The sequence below is a fragment of the Panthera pardus genome, unplaced genomic scaffold, assembly GCF_024362965.1.
Source record: "Panthera pardus isolate Hobbes unplaced genomic scaffold, ASM2436296v1 HiC_scaffold_8, whole genome shotgun sequence".
In the NCBI taxonomy this organism is placed as follows: domain Eukaryota; kingdom Metazoa; phylum Chordata; class Mammalia; order Carnivora; family Felidae; genus Panthera; species Panthera pardus.
In genome coordinates this window covers 12165198-12184605 of record NW_026527013.1, presented here as the reverse complement: position 1 = coordinate 12184605, position 19408 = coordinate 12165198, and the positions used below count along the sequence as shown (strand labels likewise).

Below are 19408 nucleotides of genomic sequence, written 5' to 3'. Positions count from 1 at the left end.
TCCTGGCCCCTGCACATTAACAGCCTCCCCACTGTGAACATCCCCCACCAGAGTGGTCCACTCGTTACAAGCAATGAACTTACAGTGACACATCATATCATTCAAAGTGTACACGAGGCTTCAATCTTGGTGTTGTATATTCTATGGTTGTGGACAAATGTATAATGACATACATCCACCATTACAGTATCATACAGAGTTGATTCACTGCTGTAAAAATCCTCTGTGTTCCATCTATTACTACCCCCATCCCCAACCATCTTTGCCCATTTTTTGATCTGGGCTATTTGTCCTTTTATTGTAGACTTGTTAGAGTTCTTTATATATTGTGGTGACTAGTCCCTTATCAGATATATGATTTGCAAGTATTTTCTCCATGCTGTGGGCATGAACAGGTTTTTGTGTGCCCGTAGATTTTCATCTCCCTTGGGTAACTACTCAGGAGTGGGATTTCTGAATCATGGGGTAAGGGCATGTTTAATGTCTAAGAAAGCTCTCCATTTTCTGGAGCGGCTGTACCATTTTGCATCACCACCAGCAATTAATGACTTCCAGTTGTTCCACACCCTCGTCAACACTTGATATTGTCAGGTTTTTTAAAAAAAAATCATCCTCAGGGGGTCTTTAAAGCCTTATCATAGTCCCATTCTACCAGGTGGCTTCACACACTGGGACCGAAGAGAGTTGATGACGCTAGGAAGAACTGTGATGGTCCAGGCCAGGGAGAGTGTGGGGGGGTGGGGTTGGAGGGAGGAGATCCAAGAGCAGTTCAGGGAGGCTGGGCTGTGGAGCTAGAAAAGGCTGAGCAGGAGAAGAAAGTGGAGAGACAGGCGAGACCCAGAGAAAGAAGAGCATGGAGCACCAGGCGAAGGGCTTTTGACGCCCAGGTGTTCTGCCCAAGAGGATTCTGGGTCCTAATACGGTTGGCAGCTGCTACTTTGTATTTACCCATTGAGGATGCATGGTGATTATTAGCATACTAAGGGCTCTGACAAGTCCGGCAAAGAAAGAAGTCTCTTTGGTATTATTTAACCAATTGTTTCTCAAACTTACACCTTGGATCACTTTTCTTGAGCCATAACATCATCATCATCATCATCATCATCACCATCATCATCATCTCCAAGCACATCTTGGGACCTCATTTAGCTTGGTCACCCAATTATGCTCCCAGTGCCTAAAACTGGCTTCTAACCAACGGTCAAAAGAAATTGTTTTGATTGCATTAATGATATTAGATCTTCAGAATGACTCTATGAGTTAGGTACTGATACATCTCCCCTCTTACAAACGAGGCTTAGAGAGGTCAGGTGACTTGTCCAAGGCCACACAACTAGTGGGTGGAGAGCTAGTATTTGAGCTGGGGTGTGCCTGCAGTCTTTCCATCAGGCTGCCTGTCTCTGGAAGGCGTCCCATGCCCCCAGCCTCACCCAGTGGGGGCAGACGTGCTCTGCTGCTCTGTGACCTCCTACACAGTCCTTCTCGTCCTGGTGGCCATGGACATACTCAGGCTGTTGCCCAGAGAGCTGGGTTGTAACTTGATCTCCCCCAGGCTGGGGGTGACGGGGCGGGTGGGCAGGTGACAGCCAGGGCAGGGAGATTTGCCCAGACGCTGATGTGCAGCAGCCTGGCAACCCGTGTGGCCCCGAGGAGACCAGGGGCTTTGGGAGCTTGTTCCAGAGCCCTGACAGCGGCCTTCACCATGGGCAACAAGCAGACAGTCTTCACTCATGAGCAGCTGGAAGCATATCAGGTAGGGGTGATGCGCTGGGCCCTCGGCAGGTTTGGCAGCCTTGATTTCTTGGCCTGAGGAATGGGGACAGCATCATCTGTCTTGGGTGTGCGGTCGGCAAGGGTTCCTGGTACAGATCGGCATGCAGAGAGGGGGTGCAGTGGGAGGGACAGGAAGGGGGCCCGTGAGGCAGGCTCTGGGCCAAGCCAATATCTCTCTACGCAGGACTGCACCTTCTTCACAAGAAAGGAAATCATGAGGTCAGTCTGGGGGAAAGGGAGGAAGACCTGGAAATAACTTTCTATCTGTTGCTGGGTGATATTTGCAATTGGGCGGGATGGGGTGCTTTATGGTGGTTAAAGCGTGAAGGGAGGGATTGCAGCCGTGGTCCGTGGGTGGAGGCGGGGATGGGGAGGCTGAGAAGCCACATCTTGTCATACTGTCACGGCCGCTAGGCTGGTTAGCTTGGGCTTTTCCCGAGGGTGATGGGGAGCCACGGAGGGTATGTGAGCAGGAGTGGGGGGCAGGGGCTGGTACGAATCAGCATGTCAGAAAGATGCTAGAAAGATGTCAGAAGGCGTGTTAGAAAGATCCCGCTGAGGCCAGGGTGAAGAGCCTGGCACTGGAGGTTGGGAACCTGGGGGCAGAGTCCAGAGTCGGCTCTGGGCTGTGAAGGTAAATCAATGTAAGGGTGTGTGTGTGGGGGGGTGGCCTGAGGCTGCTGCATTTCCCTGGCGTGAATGAGAGGGGTTGGCGGGTACCCCACATGACCGCTCAGCCCATGGAGCCATTGTCCAGAGGCCCCAACCCATGAACTCGGAGCGGTGAAACCCTAGCCGGCCGGGGTTCAGATACAGAGTGATCGGGGCCAAGGCCCCAATTGTGTGGGCACCAGATATCCATTATTGATGGGCACACCTTTCACCAGTGAGCCCCATTGTCTGGGCGAGGACAGCTCGCAGGGTCACCCTGGCCATCACGATCAGATTACCCATGGGGAAACTGAGGCTCGCACGGGGGCGGCCCACTCCAGCTCTGCAAGACGGGCAGAGCTGCAAGGGCTGTGAGGGCTGGCGTCTCGCCTGCCCTAAGCTTCTTGTTTGTCAGCAGAATAACTGGGGCTCAGAGGGGAAAGCGGAATGCTCGAGGCCATACAGAAACCGGGCTGTTCCTGAGGGGACCCAGACAGGGAACGGACGCTCCAGATACCCCCTCCTTGAGTTCCTAGCCATCGTATGACCCAGGGGCTCCCGTCTCCCCCCGGAAACAAACCCTAGCAGCTTGGGGGGCCTCTGGCTCATCAAGGATGGTCTCCACAAGGCTGCTGCTCGTGGCGCCCCCAGTGGAGACAGGGCGTCAGCAGGTGAGGACATTGGAGTGGACAGCTGGCCTCACAATCCAGGCAGTGCGGTGGCATTTGCTGTTTTGCAAAATGCCTTTCACGCATTAAAAAAAAAAAACAAAAACAAAACCCTGAATATTGGCCTTTTGTCTCGGCTCTGCCCCGTTTAGGAGACCCTCCCGTTATGGAGGGAGAGAAGCAAAATGTGAGGACGGGGGTCTTTAGAGGCAGAGTCTTGCCGACAATGTGATGATACCCAGAGATTCATAGTCTCGCTCAGGTTCTCTGAATGCCTGATGCGCTGTCCCTCTTGCCATCCCCCTCTGCCTAGGAATGAGCCCTTACGCGTTCTTCAAAGCCCAGTGTCAGCGTCCCCACTCCAGTCTCCCCTAGCTCTGGGGCCCTCTCTCCACTGTGGCCCTGTCCCCAGCGGGGAGAAGTGCCTGTGTTCGGCTCTGTGTGCTTGAGGACTGGGCTCAGAGCGGATGACTCTTGGGGACCCAGGGTCCTCCAGTGGGTAGTGGGCAGGTGCACGAGTGAGACAAAAGGGACACGTCCTCCCCAGCCCCTCTCCCAGCCCTTTCCGATGTTTCCCTCCCCACACCAGGCTTTTCTATCGCTACCAGGACCTGGCTCCCCAGCTTGTCCCCCTCGACTATACCAGCTGTCCTGATGTGAAGGTGCCCTACGAGCTTATCGGCAGCATGCCTGAGCTGAAGGTACACCGAGGCCAGGGGGCAGGCGGGGGAAAAATAACAGGTCCCCTGCGGCACTCCTACGAAGTGGATGCATTTTGCAGATGAAGAAACTGAGGTTCAGAGAGGTTAAGACACTTGGTCAGCGTCACACAGCTAGGATGTGAGAGAGACAGGATTCAGAACCTGGGTTGTCGGAACGATGAAATGAGATGAGGCAGGTAAAGGGTGTGGCACGGGGCCTACAGCGTGGCGGGGATTCAGGGGATGTCCGTCCTGCTTTGCATAGCAGGAGCCATTAAAAACGTAGGTTCTTCTCAGCTGGATGTTTGTCACATAGTTTGTGGTGCTGAAGGGGACTCGTGGGGTGAGTGACTGAATAGAGAGGATCTTATCATAAGGGACAGAAACCTCATTCAAGAAAGACAAAATCTTGGGGCGCCTGGGTGGCTCTGTCAGTTAGGGGTCGGGACTTCTGCTCAGGTCACAATTTCACAGTCTGTGAGTTCGAGCCCCACGCTGGGCTTTGCACCGGCAGTGTGGAGCCTGCTTGGGATGCTCTCTCTCCTTCTCTTTCTTTGCCTCTCCCCCACTGTACTCTCTCTCTCAAAAATAAATGAATGAACTTAAAAAAAAAAAAAAAAGGACGGGGCGCCTGGGTGGCTCAGTCGGTTAAACGTCCGACTTCAGCTCAGGTCATGATCTCGTGGTTCGTGAGTTCAAGCCCTGTGTTGGGCTCTGTGCTGACAGCTCAGAGCCTGGAGCCTGTTTCGGATTCTGTGTCTCCCTCTCTCTCTCTGACCCTCCCCTGTTCATGCTCTGTCTCTCTCTGTCTCAAAAATAAATAAACGTTTAAAAAAAATTTAAGAAAAAAGGACAAAATCTATTGGATCACGTGAGCAAAAACTCCAGGGGTAGAGCTGGCACCAGGTATGGCTGGAACCAGGGTCTCGACATGCTCAGGAATCTCCTTCCATCTCTCAGTGCCTCCCAGGAAGAGCTTTCAGTCTCAGGCAGCTTACCCACTTGAGATAGTGAGGGAAGTCCCAGTGGTCGCAGATTTCCTCCCGTCAGCTCTGCAACCAACAGAAGGCAGGGACCTCCATCCCCGTCTTTCAGAAAACATCCCAGGGCAGCCTCTGATTGGCCAGCTTGGGTCACCCTGCCTACTCCAGAGCCAATCAGGCTCTCCTAGTGGATGGTGATCTCTGATTGGCCTCACTTGGGTCATGTGGCTGTGTCTGGAGCCGGAAGGGTGGTCAAGGCCACCCAGACCTCAGGGGCAGAGAGAAGAGTTACTTGAAGTCCTCTCCTGGGTCCGTGAGAGGGAGGAAGTCTTGGTGGGGAGGTCCTTGAAGGTTTCAGGAAGGTGGGTGCTGAGAGCGATTCCACCTGGGGCCCTGAGACCCTGGTCAGGGATGGCCACCCTGCTTCCTGTCCCCAGGACAACCCATTCCGCCAGAGGATTGCCCAGGTGTTCTCTGACGATGGGGACGGCCACATGACCTTGGACAACTTCCTGGACATGTTTTCCGTGATGAGTGAAATGGCTCCCCGTGACCTCAAAGCCTACTATGCTTTCAAAATTTATGGTGCGTGCAGGGCCCGGGGGTGGCGGAGCGTGGAGGTGGGGAGTGGGAACAGACCAGGGCTCCAGCCGGGGGCTGTGCCTGCCACCACAGGGCTTCGAGGCCGTGCATGGCCCCGTCCTGCCCCACCTTGGTACCTGCTGACCTCACGCCCTTACTCCTTTCCAGCCACGCTGGCCTCACTTTTCCTCCAACACACCAAACTCGGTCTCCCTCTGGGCCTTTGCCTCTGCTGTTCCCTCTGCCTGGAACACCTTTCCCTTGACTCTTTCTTACCTTGAAGTCTAGGTCAAAAGCAGCCTCTGCCCCACATCCTATTTCTCTCTCAGCATGAAGCAGTGCTTCTTAACTTCTTGTTTATAATCTGTTCATTTCTCTTTTTTTAAATTGTATTTATTTATTTGGAGAGAGAGAGAGAGAGAGGGAGAGAGACAGTGGGAGAGGGGCAAAGAGTGAGGGGGAGAGAGAGTCCCAAGCCGACTCTGCACTGTCAGCGCAGAGCCCGCTGTGGGGCTCAGTCTCACGAACTGTGAGATCGGGACCTGAGCCAAGATCAAGAATCGACCGCTTAACTGAGGGAGCCACCAGGCGCCCCTGTAATCTGTTGTTCATTTCTTACTGACTTCTCTCTGATGAGACCCAAGGGCCGCAGCCGTAACTGTTTTCTTCCCCGTCTGTCTCGCACGCCTGGCACATAGTAGGTGCTCAATAAAAGCTTGTTGGTTGGAGGGAAATTTATCACAGTGCCTAGAACATAAGAGGCACTTCCTCGATACTTGTTGAGTGAATGAATGGCCTCCCAGCAGGTCCCTGCCCAATATTCTAAAGCAAGACTCCAGCTATTGCCCCAGGGTCCTGGGTTCCCTCCGCTGCCTCAGTTTCCTCCTCTGTAACATGGGGACAAGAGGCCTGCCGCCAGATGAGCCCCCACCCTACATCCCTGTCCATCCTGCGGCACAGACTTCAACGACGACGGCTACATCTGCGCGTGGGACCTGGAGCAGACGGTGACCAAGCTGACGCGGGGGGAGCTGAGCGCCGAGGAGGTGAGCCTGGTGTGTGAGAAGGTGCTGGGCGAGGCCGATGGGGATCACGATGGGCGGCTCTCCCTGGAAGACTTCCAGAACATGATCCTGCGGGCACCCGACTTCCTCAGGTGACCTTCCTGGCGATTTCCACGTCTGAGAGGGGCTCTTACAGAACTAGTGCCCAGACCCCGTTGGTGAAAGTTCCTCCATTCGCTCATCTGTCATCTTAGAGAGCATTCCCAGCCTCCCTGGCCTCAGTCCCTGCATCTTTAAAATGGGGATAATCGGGGACCCCTTGGGCACGCCCCGTGGGCGGACGCAGCTCTTTGGGTGAATGGAACATGGCCGGTCTTCAACCCTCACTTTTCTGAACATTTTGCAGTGGGCAGAGGGTACAACTGTGCTTGGCAGTCCTGGGCGGAATCACAGCCCCCACCGGAGGGCTGATAGCGAGTGAATACAGGCGACGGCCAGCCACCTGTTTTTGTACCTCCCGTGAGCTAAGAATGGCTTTTACATGTTTTCAATGGCGGGGGAAAGATTAAGGAATAGTAACACTGCATGACACATGACACGGATATGAGGTTCAAACTTCCGTGTCCATCAAGGGTCTTATTGGCGCACAGCCACGCCTGAATGTGTACGTACCGTCTCCGGCCGCTTTCTAACTACGAGACCCAGCTGAGCCGTTGCGCAGAGCTGGAAATATCACCTATGTGGCTCTTGACAGAAGAAGTTGGCTGACCCCTGGGTCAGCGCACGGAAAGATTTTAGAGCCGTGCCTGGAACACAGCAGGTGCTCAATGTGTGCTGTGGTTGCTGTTGCGGCTGTTATCATGGGCGGTGTCCTTACGTGCGCAGAGGGCCCCCTTCCTCTACCTGGAGAAGCGCGGTTGGTGTCTTAGCGGAGACGCGGATAATGGCAACTGAATGAGCCCTACCACGGACGGTACCCCTGTGTGACAGCTCCCTGTGCATTCGCCCCCTTAGCCCTCATTACAGCCCCGTGCGGGAGGGATGGCTATTATCCCCATTTTACGGAGGGGTAAACTGAAGCCCAGGAAGGCACAGCCACTCACTCAGAGTCCCATAGCAAGTCTGGGGCGGAGCCGGGATGTAAACTGATCCAAAGAGATATGCTTTCAGCCCCTGTGGGAGCTGGGGGTGGGGGTGGGGGGGCGCGGCCTGGGGTTTTTGAGAGGATCCGTCTCCCCCTTCCATGGCTCCTTGCCTATCTCAGGGACTTCCGGCGGGAGAGTCTGGGGGAACGATGAGGGAGGGTAACCCTTCGCCTGATGACACTGACCCTGTATCTCTTTGCACCCAGCACCTTCCACATCCGCATCTGAGGGCACCGTGGAGAAGCCGGGTCAGAGGAGGCCGGCGTGACCCGTCACTCCACTGTGGAATCTGGCCTCCCCGGGTTCTGGGAATAAACACACGGCACTGAGTCACATCTGCTTGGAGGATGTATTTTGCACCTTAAACCTGCCGGATGGGAGACAGGAAGCCTGAGATCTCACCTCTGCCCTCATTGTGTGCCCCCAGGTGTGGCTACGCCCTCTGTGGGCCTCGATCTCCCCATTTACACAGGAAAGGGGCCGACTTCTAGCTCTCTGTCCGCTGTGAGGGCCGGAAGCGCCGGGTAGTCGTGAGTCTCGGTGGACAGGGACCAGATGTGGAGGTCAGGTCCACGCGATCTCACCCCAGGGCCGCCCAACGTGGACCCCTTCCCCCAACCTCTCAAGTCCCCTCTCCCCTCCCGGTCCTGCAGTTTCTCAAGGGGACCAAAGCTTTAACTCCTTGCCGATTAGAACTGCCAGAGGAGGCCTCGGGCGGGGGTGGGTGGGGCGGCAGCAACGTCATTCACTGAGGCTGGCACCGTACTTTACAGTTTACGAGGCACCTGTCTCTCTGCCATTGCACTGGCTGCCTATGACATCCCAGCGGGGCTGACCGAGAAGCAGTCACCCTTCATTCAGGGAACAGAGTGATCTGCCCAAGGCCACACCTCAAGTTGTCTGCAAAGGCAGCCTTGAACCCAGGCCCACCTGTGCCCAGATCCCAGACACCTACGCTTTGCAGATTTGAGAAGCCCCACACTCACTCCACTTGTGGTCGCCCTGGGGCCCCATCGATAGCCCCAGTCAGTCCAAAGAGTGCTCATTCCTGCAATCGAGACTCGCCCCCAGGGACCTTCCACGTGCATCGTTTCCAGACCCCACTCCCACTCTCCAACCTCCACCTACTAAGCACCTTGCATGAGCCGAAGTCTCAGCTTTCTTGTGCATCCTGCTGGTTCATCCTGAGAACGAGGGACTGCTTGCGCCTCTCCCCATTTTCCAGATGAGCCCGCAGGCCCAGAGAGGTCTAGTGACTTGCCAGAGGTCACACAGCCCTGTGACCTGGGACTTCCTCGCCAGCAGCCACAACCCCGGGCTTCCTCTCCTCCTTTAAAGGAAAGAGGCTCGTAAGCTTCCCCCGGAGCTGATGTCGATGTCGGGGTGTGCACTGTGGGCCGAGCCCTCTGCAAGTCTCACCTCCTGCATCGGCAGGGAACCCCAGGAGGAAGGAGTGAGCAGCTCCATTTACGGGCGAGGACGTACTTGGAATTGAGCCACGCGCAGGGGACGTGGGGAAGGGGCGCCACCTGACCAGGTTTCCAATCCAGGCGCTGACACCCTGAAGCTGGGTGACCTTGGCCACGCCTGTCCTCCTCTCGGACCCTTAGTCTCCTCTTTAAAGTGTGCAGCTTGAGCCTACCTGCTGGGTCTGCTTAGGGGTGTAAAAGAAATCATGAACTTGGCACCTACTGTGCCCCCGGCTGTAACTGATAATTACTATTCGAGTAACCAGGTCACCCCACTGGCAACGGCAGGGCTGGACCCAAGCAATGTCTTTATTACATTTTTCAGGTTCCTGCGGGCTGGTGGGCGGACAACCAGGGGTCCGGTGTGAGCAGCCCCTACAGCAAGGGTCCCAGAGCCAGGGCAAAGCTCTAACAGTACCCAGGGGCAAAGGGTGGCGGCGTGAGGTACTCTTCAGGGAGCCAGTCCCTCTGGGCTTCTGCCAACCCTTCTGTCTCCGGTTTGGATGCTTTTGAGGACAGGGCCCTCATTACCACTCGGTGCCAACTCCTGACCCTCGGGGTCACCTTGCTCCCGCTGGCCAATCTTGAGGCCTTCCCGGAGGGGTCACCTCCGTCTCTCAGATCCTGGGACTGTGCGGGACTTGTGAGGGACGTGGCCGCAAAGCGGGCTGTGGAGACGTCGTCTTCCCAGTGTGTGTCACCTGGCCTGGCCCTTGAGCTGTGCGCCAGTGCCGGTGGCCCAGCATTCCAGAGCGAAGACAAGTTCACAGGTGCCGAGTGGGGTTTCAGCTGCTGCTGGACCCTCTTGCCCATCTCGGGAAGCATCCTGAAGTTTCTCCAGAGTTTCTGGCAGGCCTCCTCAAGGGGGGCTCTCGGGGGGCAGGAGGAAGTGGCCTCCTCCTTGGGGTCTCTGCTTGTCTTTGCCGATGGCCTCCTTCCCTTTGGCCGATGGAGCAGGATGGGCCTTCCTGAGGTCTGAAACCAAGCGCAGGTGAGACCTGGGGCCATCCCGCCCGCCAAACCTCTGAATCTGCCCTGGAGGTTGGGACACGGGTCCCACTCAGGCATCTTGGGGCTGAGAAGGACCCCAGGTGAACCCCAAGCCTGACCCCACGCCCCATCCCTCCCATCCCCATAACCAGCTTCACTATCCCCCCCTCCAGGGATTGGCAAACTTTTGTCATAAGGGGCCAGAGGACAAACGTTTTCAGGTTCATTGGTCATACGGCCTCTGTCTCATTCCCCAGCTCTGCTGTCGCGGAGCAAAGCGGCCAGGGATAGCACATCGACCAGAACGTGTGCCCGCGCTCCAGGAAAACCGTATGGACGTGGAAATTTGGCTTTCGTCCGACTTTCACGAAATAATATCGCACGAGATATTACTTTGGGTTTTCATTGTTTCAACACTCTTCGAAAACGTGAAAGCCACGCTCAGCTCGTGGGCACCGGGACGCAGGGCCATACGGAAACTGGCCAGATGTGGTCCTCGGGCCCTAGTTTGCTGACCCCTGATCTACCCGGCTGTTCAGGCCAAAACCAGGTGACGTTTGTGGCAGATGGCCGACAGCGCCGCATCCGTATCCCTCTGCCCTGGGCACGCAGGCGCCCCCAGCTCCGCTCCCAAATGCCAGCAGTGGGGACTCTGCTTGGGGTCGTTCCTTGGCCACACCGGCAGGCCACAAGTGCCAGAGAATTCAACTCTCCCAGGAACAGCGCTTGACCAGTGGCTACTGGAAGCTGGGGGATCAATGCCCCAGCTCCTCACCCCTAGGGTGGGATAACTGAAGTGCGCAGTTCCACGCAGGGTCCCAGACTTCCCTGGGAGACTGAGCCCTGGTTGCCTACAGGGGAACCTGTTCGCTAAGACGCCCTCCATTGGCTCCCCCCGTGGTACGTCCTGGGATCACCTCCCAAACAATGGAGGGCCCAGGGACTCAAACCACGACAACGTCCAGCTTCTCCTCTCCCTCCCCCTCCAAGCCATCGGCAAGCTCCCTTCCAAAATGTCCCAAATATCTTCTTGTTCCACCCCTAGAGATCTTTTTCCGGTCCCTCCCACCTGGACAGTCCCTGCCTCCTTCCTGCCACCTCTACCGTTGCCCCCAGGCACCCCCTTCTGCAGCTGGCAGCCACAGGCTCTCCCATGGCGGGTCCCCCTGCACACCTGGAATAGAAGAACCCCATGTCCTCACCCTGGCCCCGAGGTCCTGCGTGATTGTCTCCTCCTGATCCTGGCCCCTTACTTCCCGGTGACCTCCTCTGCACTCACCGCGCTCCATCCGCACACTGGCTTTTGTTGTTCTTTTGTTTTCCAAACATACAGAGCCTCAGGACCTTTGCATGTGCTCTCTTCCCTGCCTGAAACACCCTCCCTGCATCTCTGTGTGTGGCTGACTCCTCCTTATCCTGCATGTCCCAGCCCTATGCCATCTCCTCTGGGAGGTCTTCCCTGACTGCTCCCTTCACGCTTTAGCCCCACACCCGCTGATGTTCATCGCACTGGCCTGTTTGATTTCCACTGCTGCTGGAACTTCCCTGCTGTGTGGGGGGTTAGGGGCTCCTGAAGGTCCAATCAGCCCTGAGGAGATGGGATTTGTTCATTTCTTCATTCACCTACTCCACAGATTCATTAGTGGAGCACTTAGGCATATGCACGAGACAGGGTGGACAAGCCAGCCAGCCAGATTCCCAGGTCTCTCAGAGCTCACAGTCTGATAGGGAAGGCAGACAGGAAACATGAAAGCCAACAAATAAACAAGACATTGTATATCGTGAGGAGCGCTCCGCAGTGCGTAAACAGGGTGATGGGATGGCAAATGCAGAGAGGATTACTTTCAGCCTGGAGCTGGGGAGGGAGACACTTGAGGAATTGAAGAAAGAAGCTGGGCATAGGAAATCTGGGGGCAGAGCGCACACAGCATGTGCAAAGGCCCTGGGGTGGGTGCCACCCAACATGTGCAAAGGTCTTGGGGTGGGACCAGCACATGCGAAGGCCCCGAGGTTAGCTTGATGTGTCTGAACAGCAGCAGGGATAGCAGAGGGGCTGGAACTGGGCCGGGATTTTAGTTGCAGGGTCCTGCAAAATCACCGGAAGCTTCTTTAGTTGGAGCTATAGGATCTAATTGTCGCCCTAGAAAGTCTCCTCTGGTAGCTGTTGGCCACCGCTGCTCCTGCCCCTCCCGCGTGGGAGATGCCAGCTTTCCGTCACATACCTCCTCAGGTGCAACCGTGGAACAGGAGGAAGGGTTCTGATGTTTGCTGGGGCCATGGGTGGGGGTGGGGACTTCCTCAGTCAACGCATTGGAGTAAAGGAAGAGATCCTTATAATCCACGTTCGCTGGATCCTTCTGCGGGGCAGAGGGGACTTGCAGCTCCGCCCCAAGGAGGGGGACGCGGTGGTCCCGGACAAACTGGGGGTGGTGGGCTCAGGAGCTGCCTTGCCCACGGCCCTGGTCAGGAAGCATGCCCCTCCCACGCTGGCTTTTGAGGGCTACACCCCTCTACCCCCACCATAAGCCTTATAGGGAAATACTCTTTTCCTATAGATCGGCCAAGGTTATACCCCTCACCACCCGCACATGAGCCCTTGGAAAAATTAGCTTGGGGAGCTGCGGGGGGTGGGGTGCGGGCAGGGTACAAGGCAGGAGGGGTGGGGCCGTGGGAGGACAGGGACCACGAGAGTGACAGAAACACAAGAGGCTGGATGGGATGAGTGGGAATGAATCTGGGGGGCTTGGCCCCAGCAGGGGGCGGGGGGCGGCTATGACCCACGGGGGTCGCAACCCTCACCTGCCCACAGGGCTGTGTCAGCAGGTCCCCGTGTGGCCGCATAGGCCGCTGCTGGTGGAAGGTGACCAGGGCGTGCAGCGAGGCATGGACCCTCTCCTCCCCAGGGATCATGAAGCTCCCATCGTCCAACAGCTTCACCATGAAGTGGCGGCAGCAGCTTTGGGCCCTGCGGAGACACTGCTGGGGCTGGAAAATTCCGTTCCTCCTCATTCCGTCCCCGTCTCCCAGCCCTCGAGCCGCCAGCACCAACGGTTCAGGCTCCCATTAGCCTTCTGTGCTTTTTAGCCATGTGACACTCGGTAAGTGACTAACCACACCATGCCTCAGTTTCCCCATCTATAACCTGGGGCTACCAAGGCTAACCTCAGGGGTTCTTAGAAAAGCGGAATAAGCTACTGCAGACAAAAGCTTAGCTTGGTGCCTGGCTAGGGTCACATGATCAACAGAAATGATAATGAAAATTTGAATCAGGCCCCAGGCTAAGGCTGTATGCCTGGCACACAGCAGGTGCTTGATAAATGCTCTGTTAATGAATGGATGCACTTATTAACGGCCCACTATGTGCTTACTATATCATATTTAATTTTCGCATTGAGACTCTGAATTGATTTTAGCATTCCTATATTAGAGATGAGGACTTCGAGGGAGGCACAGATAGGTTGAGTAACTCGTCCTAGGTCACACAGCCAAGCCTTTGACTGTGTGACTCGGGCCCTAAGCTTTTCTCCCTGTGGGCCACTCTGTTGTGGGGCCATTGGATTTTTTATTCCTCTGGCCTAGAATCCTTTTGAAAAGTAGTCTGTGCGGCTGAATCTTCTGAGATGCCATATCAGCTTTTGAGGCCTTAAGGAGCTGGACTGCCCTGAGTTTCCCTAACACGTCCCTCTGGGTGGAGTCAGACAGTTGCCAGGTAGATGGGGGTGGGGGTGGGGGGCTGGTTAGGCGAGGGCAGTAGCCACTCTTGGGCTCCCAGCAGCCCCTGTTTTCAGACACACAGGCTCAGTTACCACCAAGCCCCCGTATGCTGGTTACAGCCAGACCTGCAGCTGCTCACTGCAGCCAGAGCTGGCCAGAATTTTTCACCAGTTGCTCTCTGAGACGTCGTGGCATGAAGCTTCCCTCTCCGAGGAAGCCCGGGAGCCCTCCTGCCCCCTCCCTCGTCCCTTGCCCAGGCCTTACTTGTAGGACAGCGTGTAGCCCACGTGGCTGTGACTGACCCTGATGAGAAAAGATCCCAGCGGCTGTGACTCCAGCAAACTCTCGGCATCCCTGGAAGAACACACACGGGAGGGAGACGACTGTGACCCAGCTGTCCCGCGTACCGGCCAGACTCCTGGTGCACCTGTCATCCCGGTACTGAACAAACCTAAAATCGTGTTTTCTTCTCAGCTGTTTCAGACCTTGGGACGTTCAGGGGCAGGGGTGTTCCCAGCTGTGGCGGAAGGCCTCTGATGACCTTGACCCCAGGACAGACTTGCTCCCATCCCCCACAGCCCTTGCCTGCCTTCCCAATGCCTAAAATACCCCCACGAAGGCATCTTTGGGTGGATCAAAGTGTCGTAGGTGACAATGCCTGTTCTCCGACGCGTTGGAATTCAGACCCCAGCTCTGCTGCTCATCAGCCGTGTGGCACCTGACATCAGTCCCTTTCGGACCTTCAGCTCCCTCAAGGGGAAAGTAAAACCCTCACTCCCAGGACTGACGGGAGAGCAGATCAAATGCGTGCAACACGAGCGTGAGAACTGCTCACCAAATGCTATGATTATTACTCCTATTATCTGGGGATCACAGACAGGAAGGTGGCCTTCTACGGGACAAGCTGGGGAGCCTATGAACCCGAGCTAATCCTGACTACGGGTAGCTACTGAGCACTTGAAATGTGGCTGGTCCGAATCAAGATGTCCGCTCAGCCTACGACACCAGATTTTGAGCACCTAGTACAAAATAAAGGAGTGCTTACTAAATTATCAATGAGTTCTGAGTACTCCTATTGAAATGATACTGGGTGGAATAAAAGATAGGATCAAAACGAATGCCACCTGTTTCTTTTTACTTCTTTTGCTCTAGCTACTAAAAGCTTTAAAATTACAACATGTGGCTCACATTGTATCCCTCCTGGCACACCCCAGACCTCAGAGACAATGCCTGCTTCGTCCTCTCGGTGGCTTTCACAATGTTCTCTCAATTTCCCACACGCCAAGGGAGGCCATACGCAGTCTTTTCTCCGTTCATTTGGAACCAAGTGGGTGACTAATGAGGTGAGTTTGTTCATGGCCTCAGAAGGCAGCCCAGTGTGGAAAGTCCAGAACTCTGTCCGGTGTGGACATGCTGCTCATGTCCCTGATGCATTGAGAGAGAGCAGCTGTTTGGGGGCCCTGTGTGAAGAAGGATTCTGAGGCTGCATCCTGCCAGCGTTGCTTGGTGATGCCTGGCCTTGGGGGAGGAGTGCCTGGCAGTGCTGGGGTGGTGGGCACTTGTGGAGAGAAAGCTGAGGTCCAGAGATGGGAAGTAACTTGCCCTGGTCACCCAGTGAGTCCACAGAAGAGGCAGGGTTCAAGCGTCAAGGGCCTGAGGGCTCTTTTTTTACTCTCTTAACACCCGGAGCAGAGCTGAGCCCAGAATCCTGCAGAAAACCCACCCAGGCAAGGAAAGAGGGTGAAGGGCAGGGTAGAAGGTACGGATGTGTCCTCACTCTCTCGAGATGGCACCATGGAACCATGCAGGGACCCCTCCTTGGGTCAGCTGGCCCACCTGCGTCTGCACGAACCAGTCCAGTCGTGGGGGCAATGGCGGGGGCAGCTTTCCGGCTTCGTTCATGGCTTCCTGGGGAGCAGTTACCTGGCAGCAGGAGAGAGAAGAGAGAGTCACGCCTGGTCCACCCCCCATACTTTGCTCTATTACAGTTCTTGGTGCCTCCTCCTTTGACAAGTCCTCTAGCTGGCCAGGGCAAGGGGCTTGTGTTTCTTTCTTTCTTCCTTTTAAAAATTTTTTTTTTAAGTTTATTTATTTTTGACAGAGACAGAGAGAGACAGAGCATGAGCAGGGGAGGGGCAGACAGAGAGGGAGACACAGAATCCGAAGCAGGCTCCAGGCTCCGAGCTGTCAGCACAGAGCCCGACATGGGGCTCGAACCCACAGACTGTGAGATCATGACCCGAGCTGAAGTTGGATGCTCAACTGACTGAGCCACTCAGGCGCCCCGAGTTCTTAACAGTTTTAAGCTCAAGGTAACACCAGACTTTGTGAGCCAATGACAAGGAGAAAAATAATAGTACCGATTTACAAAAGAGTATCAAATCAATGCAAAACCAGTAATGGGGTCAAGCCCTCCTGGATGGTCTGCTCATGACCCTTTATGCTCAGCCTTAACCGTGTCCCTAACTTGGCCCACCCCTCCACCCTGGCCCTATCTAATGTTTTAATATTTCAGAAGGTCGTTGTTACTATTTCCAGAGGGTGGGGGCATATTGACTAACTCTGTCAATATTGACTTTCTTCCACCTGAAGACAGATGCTGAGACTGCCCTCCAAGGGGAGGCCCAAAGAATTCTGGGACAAGTAAAATTAAAGAGAACTATTAAGAAAACATTTAATAGGGGTGCCTGGGTGGCTCAGTCGGTTAAGTGTCTGGACTTCGCCTCATGGTTCGTGGATTGGAGCCCCGCATCAGGCTCTGTGCTGATGGCTCAGAGCCTGGAGCCTGCTTTGGGTTCTTTGTCTCCCTCTCTCTTTGCCCCTCCCCTGCTGTGCTCTGCTTCTCTCTGTCAAAAATAAATAAACATTGAAAAAAAAAAAACAGAAGAAGAAAGCATTTAATAAAGCAGGGTGACAAAGCAATTAAGAACCTGGAATCAGAGCCAGATAGCCTGGGCTCAAGCCCCAGCTCCCCAACTTAGCTGCTGTGTGACCTTGGGTAAGTCACTTAACACCTCTGTGCCTTTATTTTCATCTGTAGCTTGGGGACATGATATTTAGCTGGGAAAGTACAGGTGGTATAGAACTAAGCACTGGATGTATATAATAAATATTCATGAATCCAGTAATGGCTAGCATGGGGTTATGTACATAGGTTTGTTCTTTTTTCTACCCGGGAGAACTCCTACATATCCTTTAAGACCCAGCAAAAATATCCCCTCCTCCAGGCAGCTTTCCTGTCTCTTCTCTTAGTTAAAGCCCTGGCACCCTTCTCTGTCTCCCACTTTCTCCTCTGCTCCTACCTAAGCTTTGCCTCCTGGAGCTCAAGTGTCTGTGTTCAGTGGAAGCCTTGACAGTTGGCTTTTCTTTCTCTAACGCGAGTGCCTGACTTAAGCTTTGACTGCTAAGTCATCGGCTTTAACTCAATGAAGTCTATCTGGGATAAACACATTGCCAGCCACAGAACTAGATAAAGAGCCAGGATGCTCCCTGTCTCCCCTTCCACCACCACGTCCCCACCACCAGGCTCCTTTATTTTAAAGATCCTGGTTGATTTAGGTAACTGGTCATTGGGTTGCTTTTTATTTTCCCTTCTTTTCTTTCTTTCTTTCTTTCTTTCTTTCTTTCTTTCTTTCTTTCTTTCTTTCTCTCTCTTCCCACGCTTTAAATTCTCTTATGTTTTAAATTCACCAATAGGGGGTGAGCCCCAGAAACCCTTGGCCCCTCCCTCGCCCCCAATACAAGCAGAGCTCCAGGCACATGTGTGCTGGCTTTCTGTCTACTGGCTACTCACCTGCTTATCTTGTATGCTCCGGGGCTGGCAAGCAATAGATTTTCTTTCTTCAGAGTTTCCAGAGGGTTCTTGCTGATGTGCAGCTTGTGGTCATAACCACAGGGGTCCATCCAGCTGTAATTGGTTTGGCAAGGGGAGATATGTGTGGTTAGCTCAGGAGGCCTAGGTGAGCGCCCCCAAGGCTGAGACTTACACAAAGCATTGTGTCTGGCTCTGTCTCCCCCATATTAAGGGCCTCTAGGGACGGGGCCCAGGGCTAGCTTCTTTCAGATTTTTCTGGGTCCCCAGCACTACCTGGCGCTGGGCAGGGACAGTGAGGGGGCAGGGTGTTTGCTGAGGAATAACTGTCTAGGGCTGAATGAATCTGCACTAAGTTTCAAGCTCCTGACCCTGGCATTGGGGCTCCCCTATCTCCTTGCCCCCGTATTACAGCCCTAAGGACATCCTCGCTCTACTCAAAACTGACCAAGCTCTCTTCCCCTCCACGCCTTCACCCATGCTGTTCCCCTGCCAGGAAAGCCCTTTTTCCAGCTCCATTGTTCAAAGGAAACTGAAAATTCCTCCCGCTTTTCTGGTCTCTGCCAGCCCTGTCCCTCCTTCTGGCCCCACCTGGGCCCCATGCTCTGTCTTCTAGAGGTCTGGGATGGGGCTGAGGCTCTTGGGGTCCCGGGCTCGCCCGGCAGGGGGCAGGCACAGAAGTGGGCACGTGGCCGGCTGAGGGATCCCCACCCGGCACGTACCTGGGAGACCCCTGGGCAGCCGAGGCTCTCACTCTCGCTGTGCAGGGAGCCTGCAGGAACCTCGGTTTCGGTTCAGGGTCTGCACGTCAGCGGGGGTGGGGCTGCTGCCCCCAGGCTGTTCCTGTTTCCTTAAGCAGGTGAGCCCCAGGGGCGGGACCAGGACAAACCTGGTCGCAAGTGCTGTCTGCAGTCCACAGAACTGCTGAGCTGCAGGTGGAGGGAGGCCCCTGCTCTGTGAAGACCGTGACCAGCCTTTATTGAGTACCTACTGTGTGCCAGATCCTCGGGGGACAGAGAGGTGATCCCAAGAGGTGCAAGCCCCACCCTCCTGGCTTCCAGAATCTAGCGAGCAATGAAGAATAAGAAATTAATTGCTAATGTCTCAGAGCAGACAGCCTGCTGGAAGGGGGAACGGGAGTTGCAAGAACCTCAGAGGGGGCTTCGGTGATCGGGAGGAAGCGGCACTTAGGGACAGAGAGGAGTTCACTTGATTGGGGGGTGCAAAAAGAGAGGGCTCTAGGAGGAGGCTCTGAGGCAGCGTCAGGCCTGGACAGGCTGGGGCCACATTGTGCCGTCCTCTGTAATGAAACAAAGCACCGTCTCTAAACTGGTGTTTTATGACCGTGTTGGCACTGAGACCCAGAGAGTCCAGCCTGGGTTCGTTATCATACGCTCACTATTATCGTATTCATTTTTTTTCCCTTCTGATTTTAAAACACCGCAACGGTCTGGGGAGCCCTACACACAATGTGGGCCCTGCGTGGAGGAAATAGCGCTGAACGGGTCAGGCAGCCCCGGATGTGTGCTACAGCTCCTTCCCCGGCACATGGGCAAAACCACTTCCTTCTCCTCTTTCAGGCAGAAAGGGGCTGAGCTGGGGGCCTCTCCTCAGGCCCATCGCCCTGGTCCAGGGTCAGTGGCCTCCCCACCTCGTGCCCCAGGGGTGGAGGTGGGGGTGGGGGGGCACGCGCCTGTCCTAGAGGCGCTGTCACTTTAAAAAGCCTGGCCATGGGGGTCTCATTTGCACGAAGTTCAGTCTCCAGAAACGGGGCCAGCTGAGGCCCCACCACAGAAGGCTCCATTCTGATTACCCTGACCTGCTCGGGGCGTGTGGTCTTACACACACTAAAGGCCTCCCCTGAGCATGTCACAACAGAATCAACCCCCAGCCCTTGGTGACCACAGTCCTCAAAAC

General features: G+C 55.1%; 2 protein-coding genes across 6 annotated transcripts; one reads left to right on the top strand and one right to left on the bottom strand.

Annotated features, from left to right (window-relative positions):
- Positions 1 to 2176: 2176 nt before the first annotated feature.
- CIB3 (calcium and integrin binding family member 3) lies at positions 2177 to 7840 on the top strand. 2 transcript variants are annotated; one of them, XM_019416173.2, is made up of 5 exons: positions 2177 to 2234; positions 3682 to 3793; positions 5214 to 5361; positions 6319 to 6404; positions 7714 to 7840. In XM_019416173.2, the coding sequence occupies exons 1-5, from the start codon at positions 2218 to 2220 to the stop codon at positions 7834 to 7836; spliced, it is 486 nt and encodes a 161-aa protein (XP_019271718.2). In that variant the 5' UTR covers positions 2177 to 2217; the 3' UTR covers positions 7837 to 7840. The 2 variants fall into 2 exon arrangements, with proteins under 2 accessions (XP_019271718.2, XP_019271717.1); XM_019416172.2 differs by having other exon boundaries at positions 6319 to 6514.
- A 1412-nt stretch (positions 7841 to 9252) lies between these two features.
- HSH2D (hematopoietic SH2 domain containing) lies at positions 9253 to 19060 on the bottom strand. Of its 4 annotated transcripts, none has more exons than XM_053898198.1 (7): positions 18214 to 19060; positions 17474 to 17587; positions 15458 to 15603; positions 13945 to 14034; positions 12760 to 12931; positions 12189 to 12263; positions 9253 to 9951 (listed from the first exon to the last, which is right to left on the bottom strand). In XM_053898198.1, the coding sequence occupies exons 3-7, from the start codon at positions 15580 to 15582 to the stop codon at positions 9385 to 9387; spliced, it is 1029 nt and encodes a 342-aa protein (XP_053754173.1). In that variant the 5' UTR covers positions 15583 to 15603; positions 17474 to 17587; positions 18214 to 19060; the 3' UTR covers positions 9253 to 9384. The 4 variants fall into 4 exon arrangements, with proteins under 4 accessions (XP_053754173.1, XP_019271712.2, XP_053754174.1 ...); XM_019416167.2 differs by having other exon boundaries at positions 12189 to 12323; positions 12766 to 12931; positions 18214 to 18905; XM_053898199.1 differs by lacking the exons at positions 17474 to 17587; positions 18214 to 19060 and having other exon boundaries at positions 12189 to 12323; positions 12766 to 12942; positions 15458 to 15594.
- Positions 19061 to 19408: the final 348 nt, after the last annotated feature.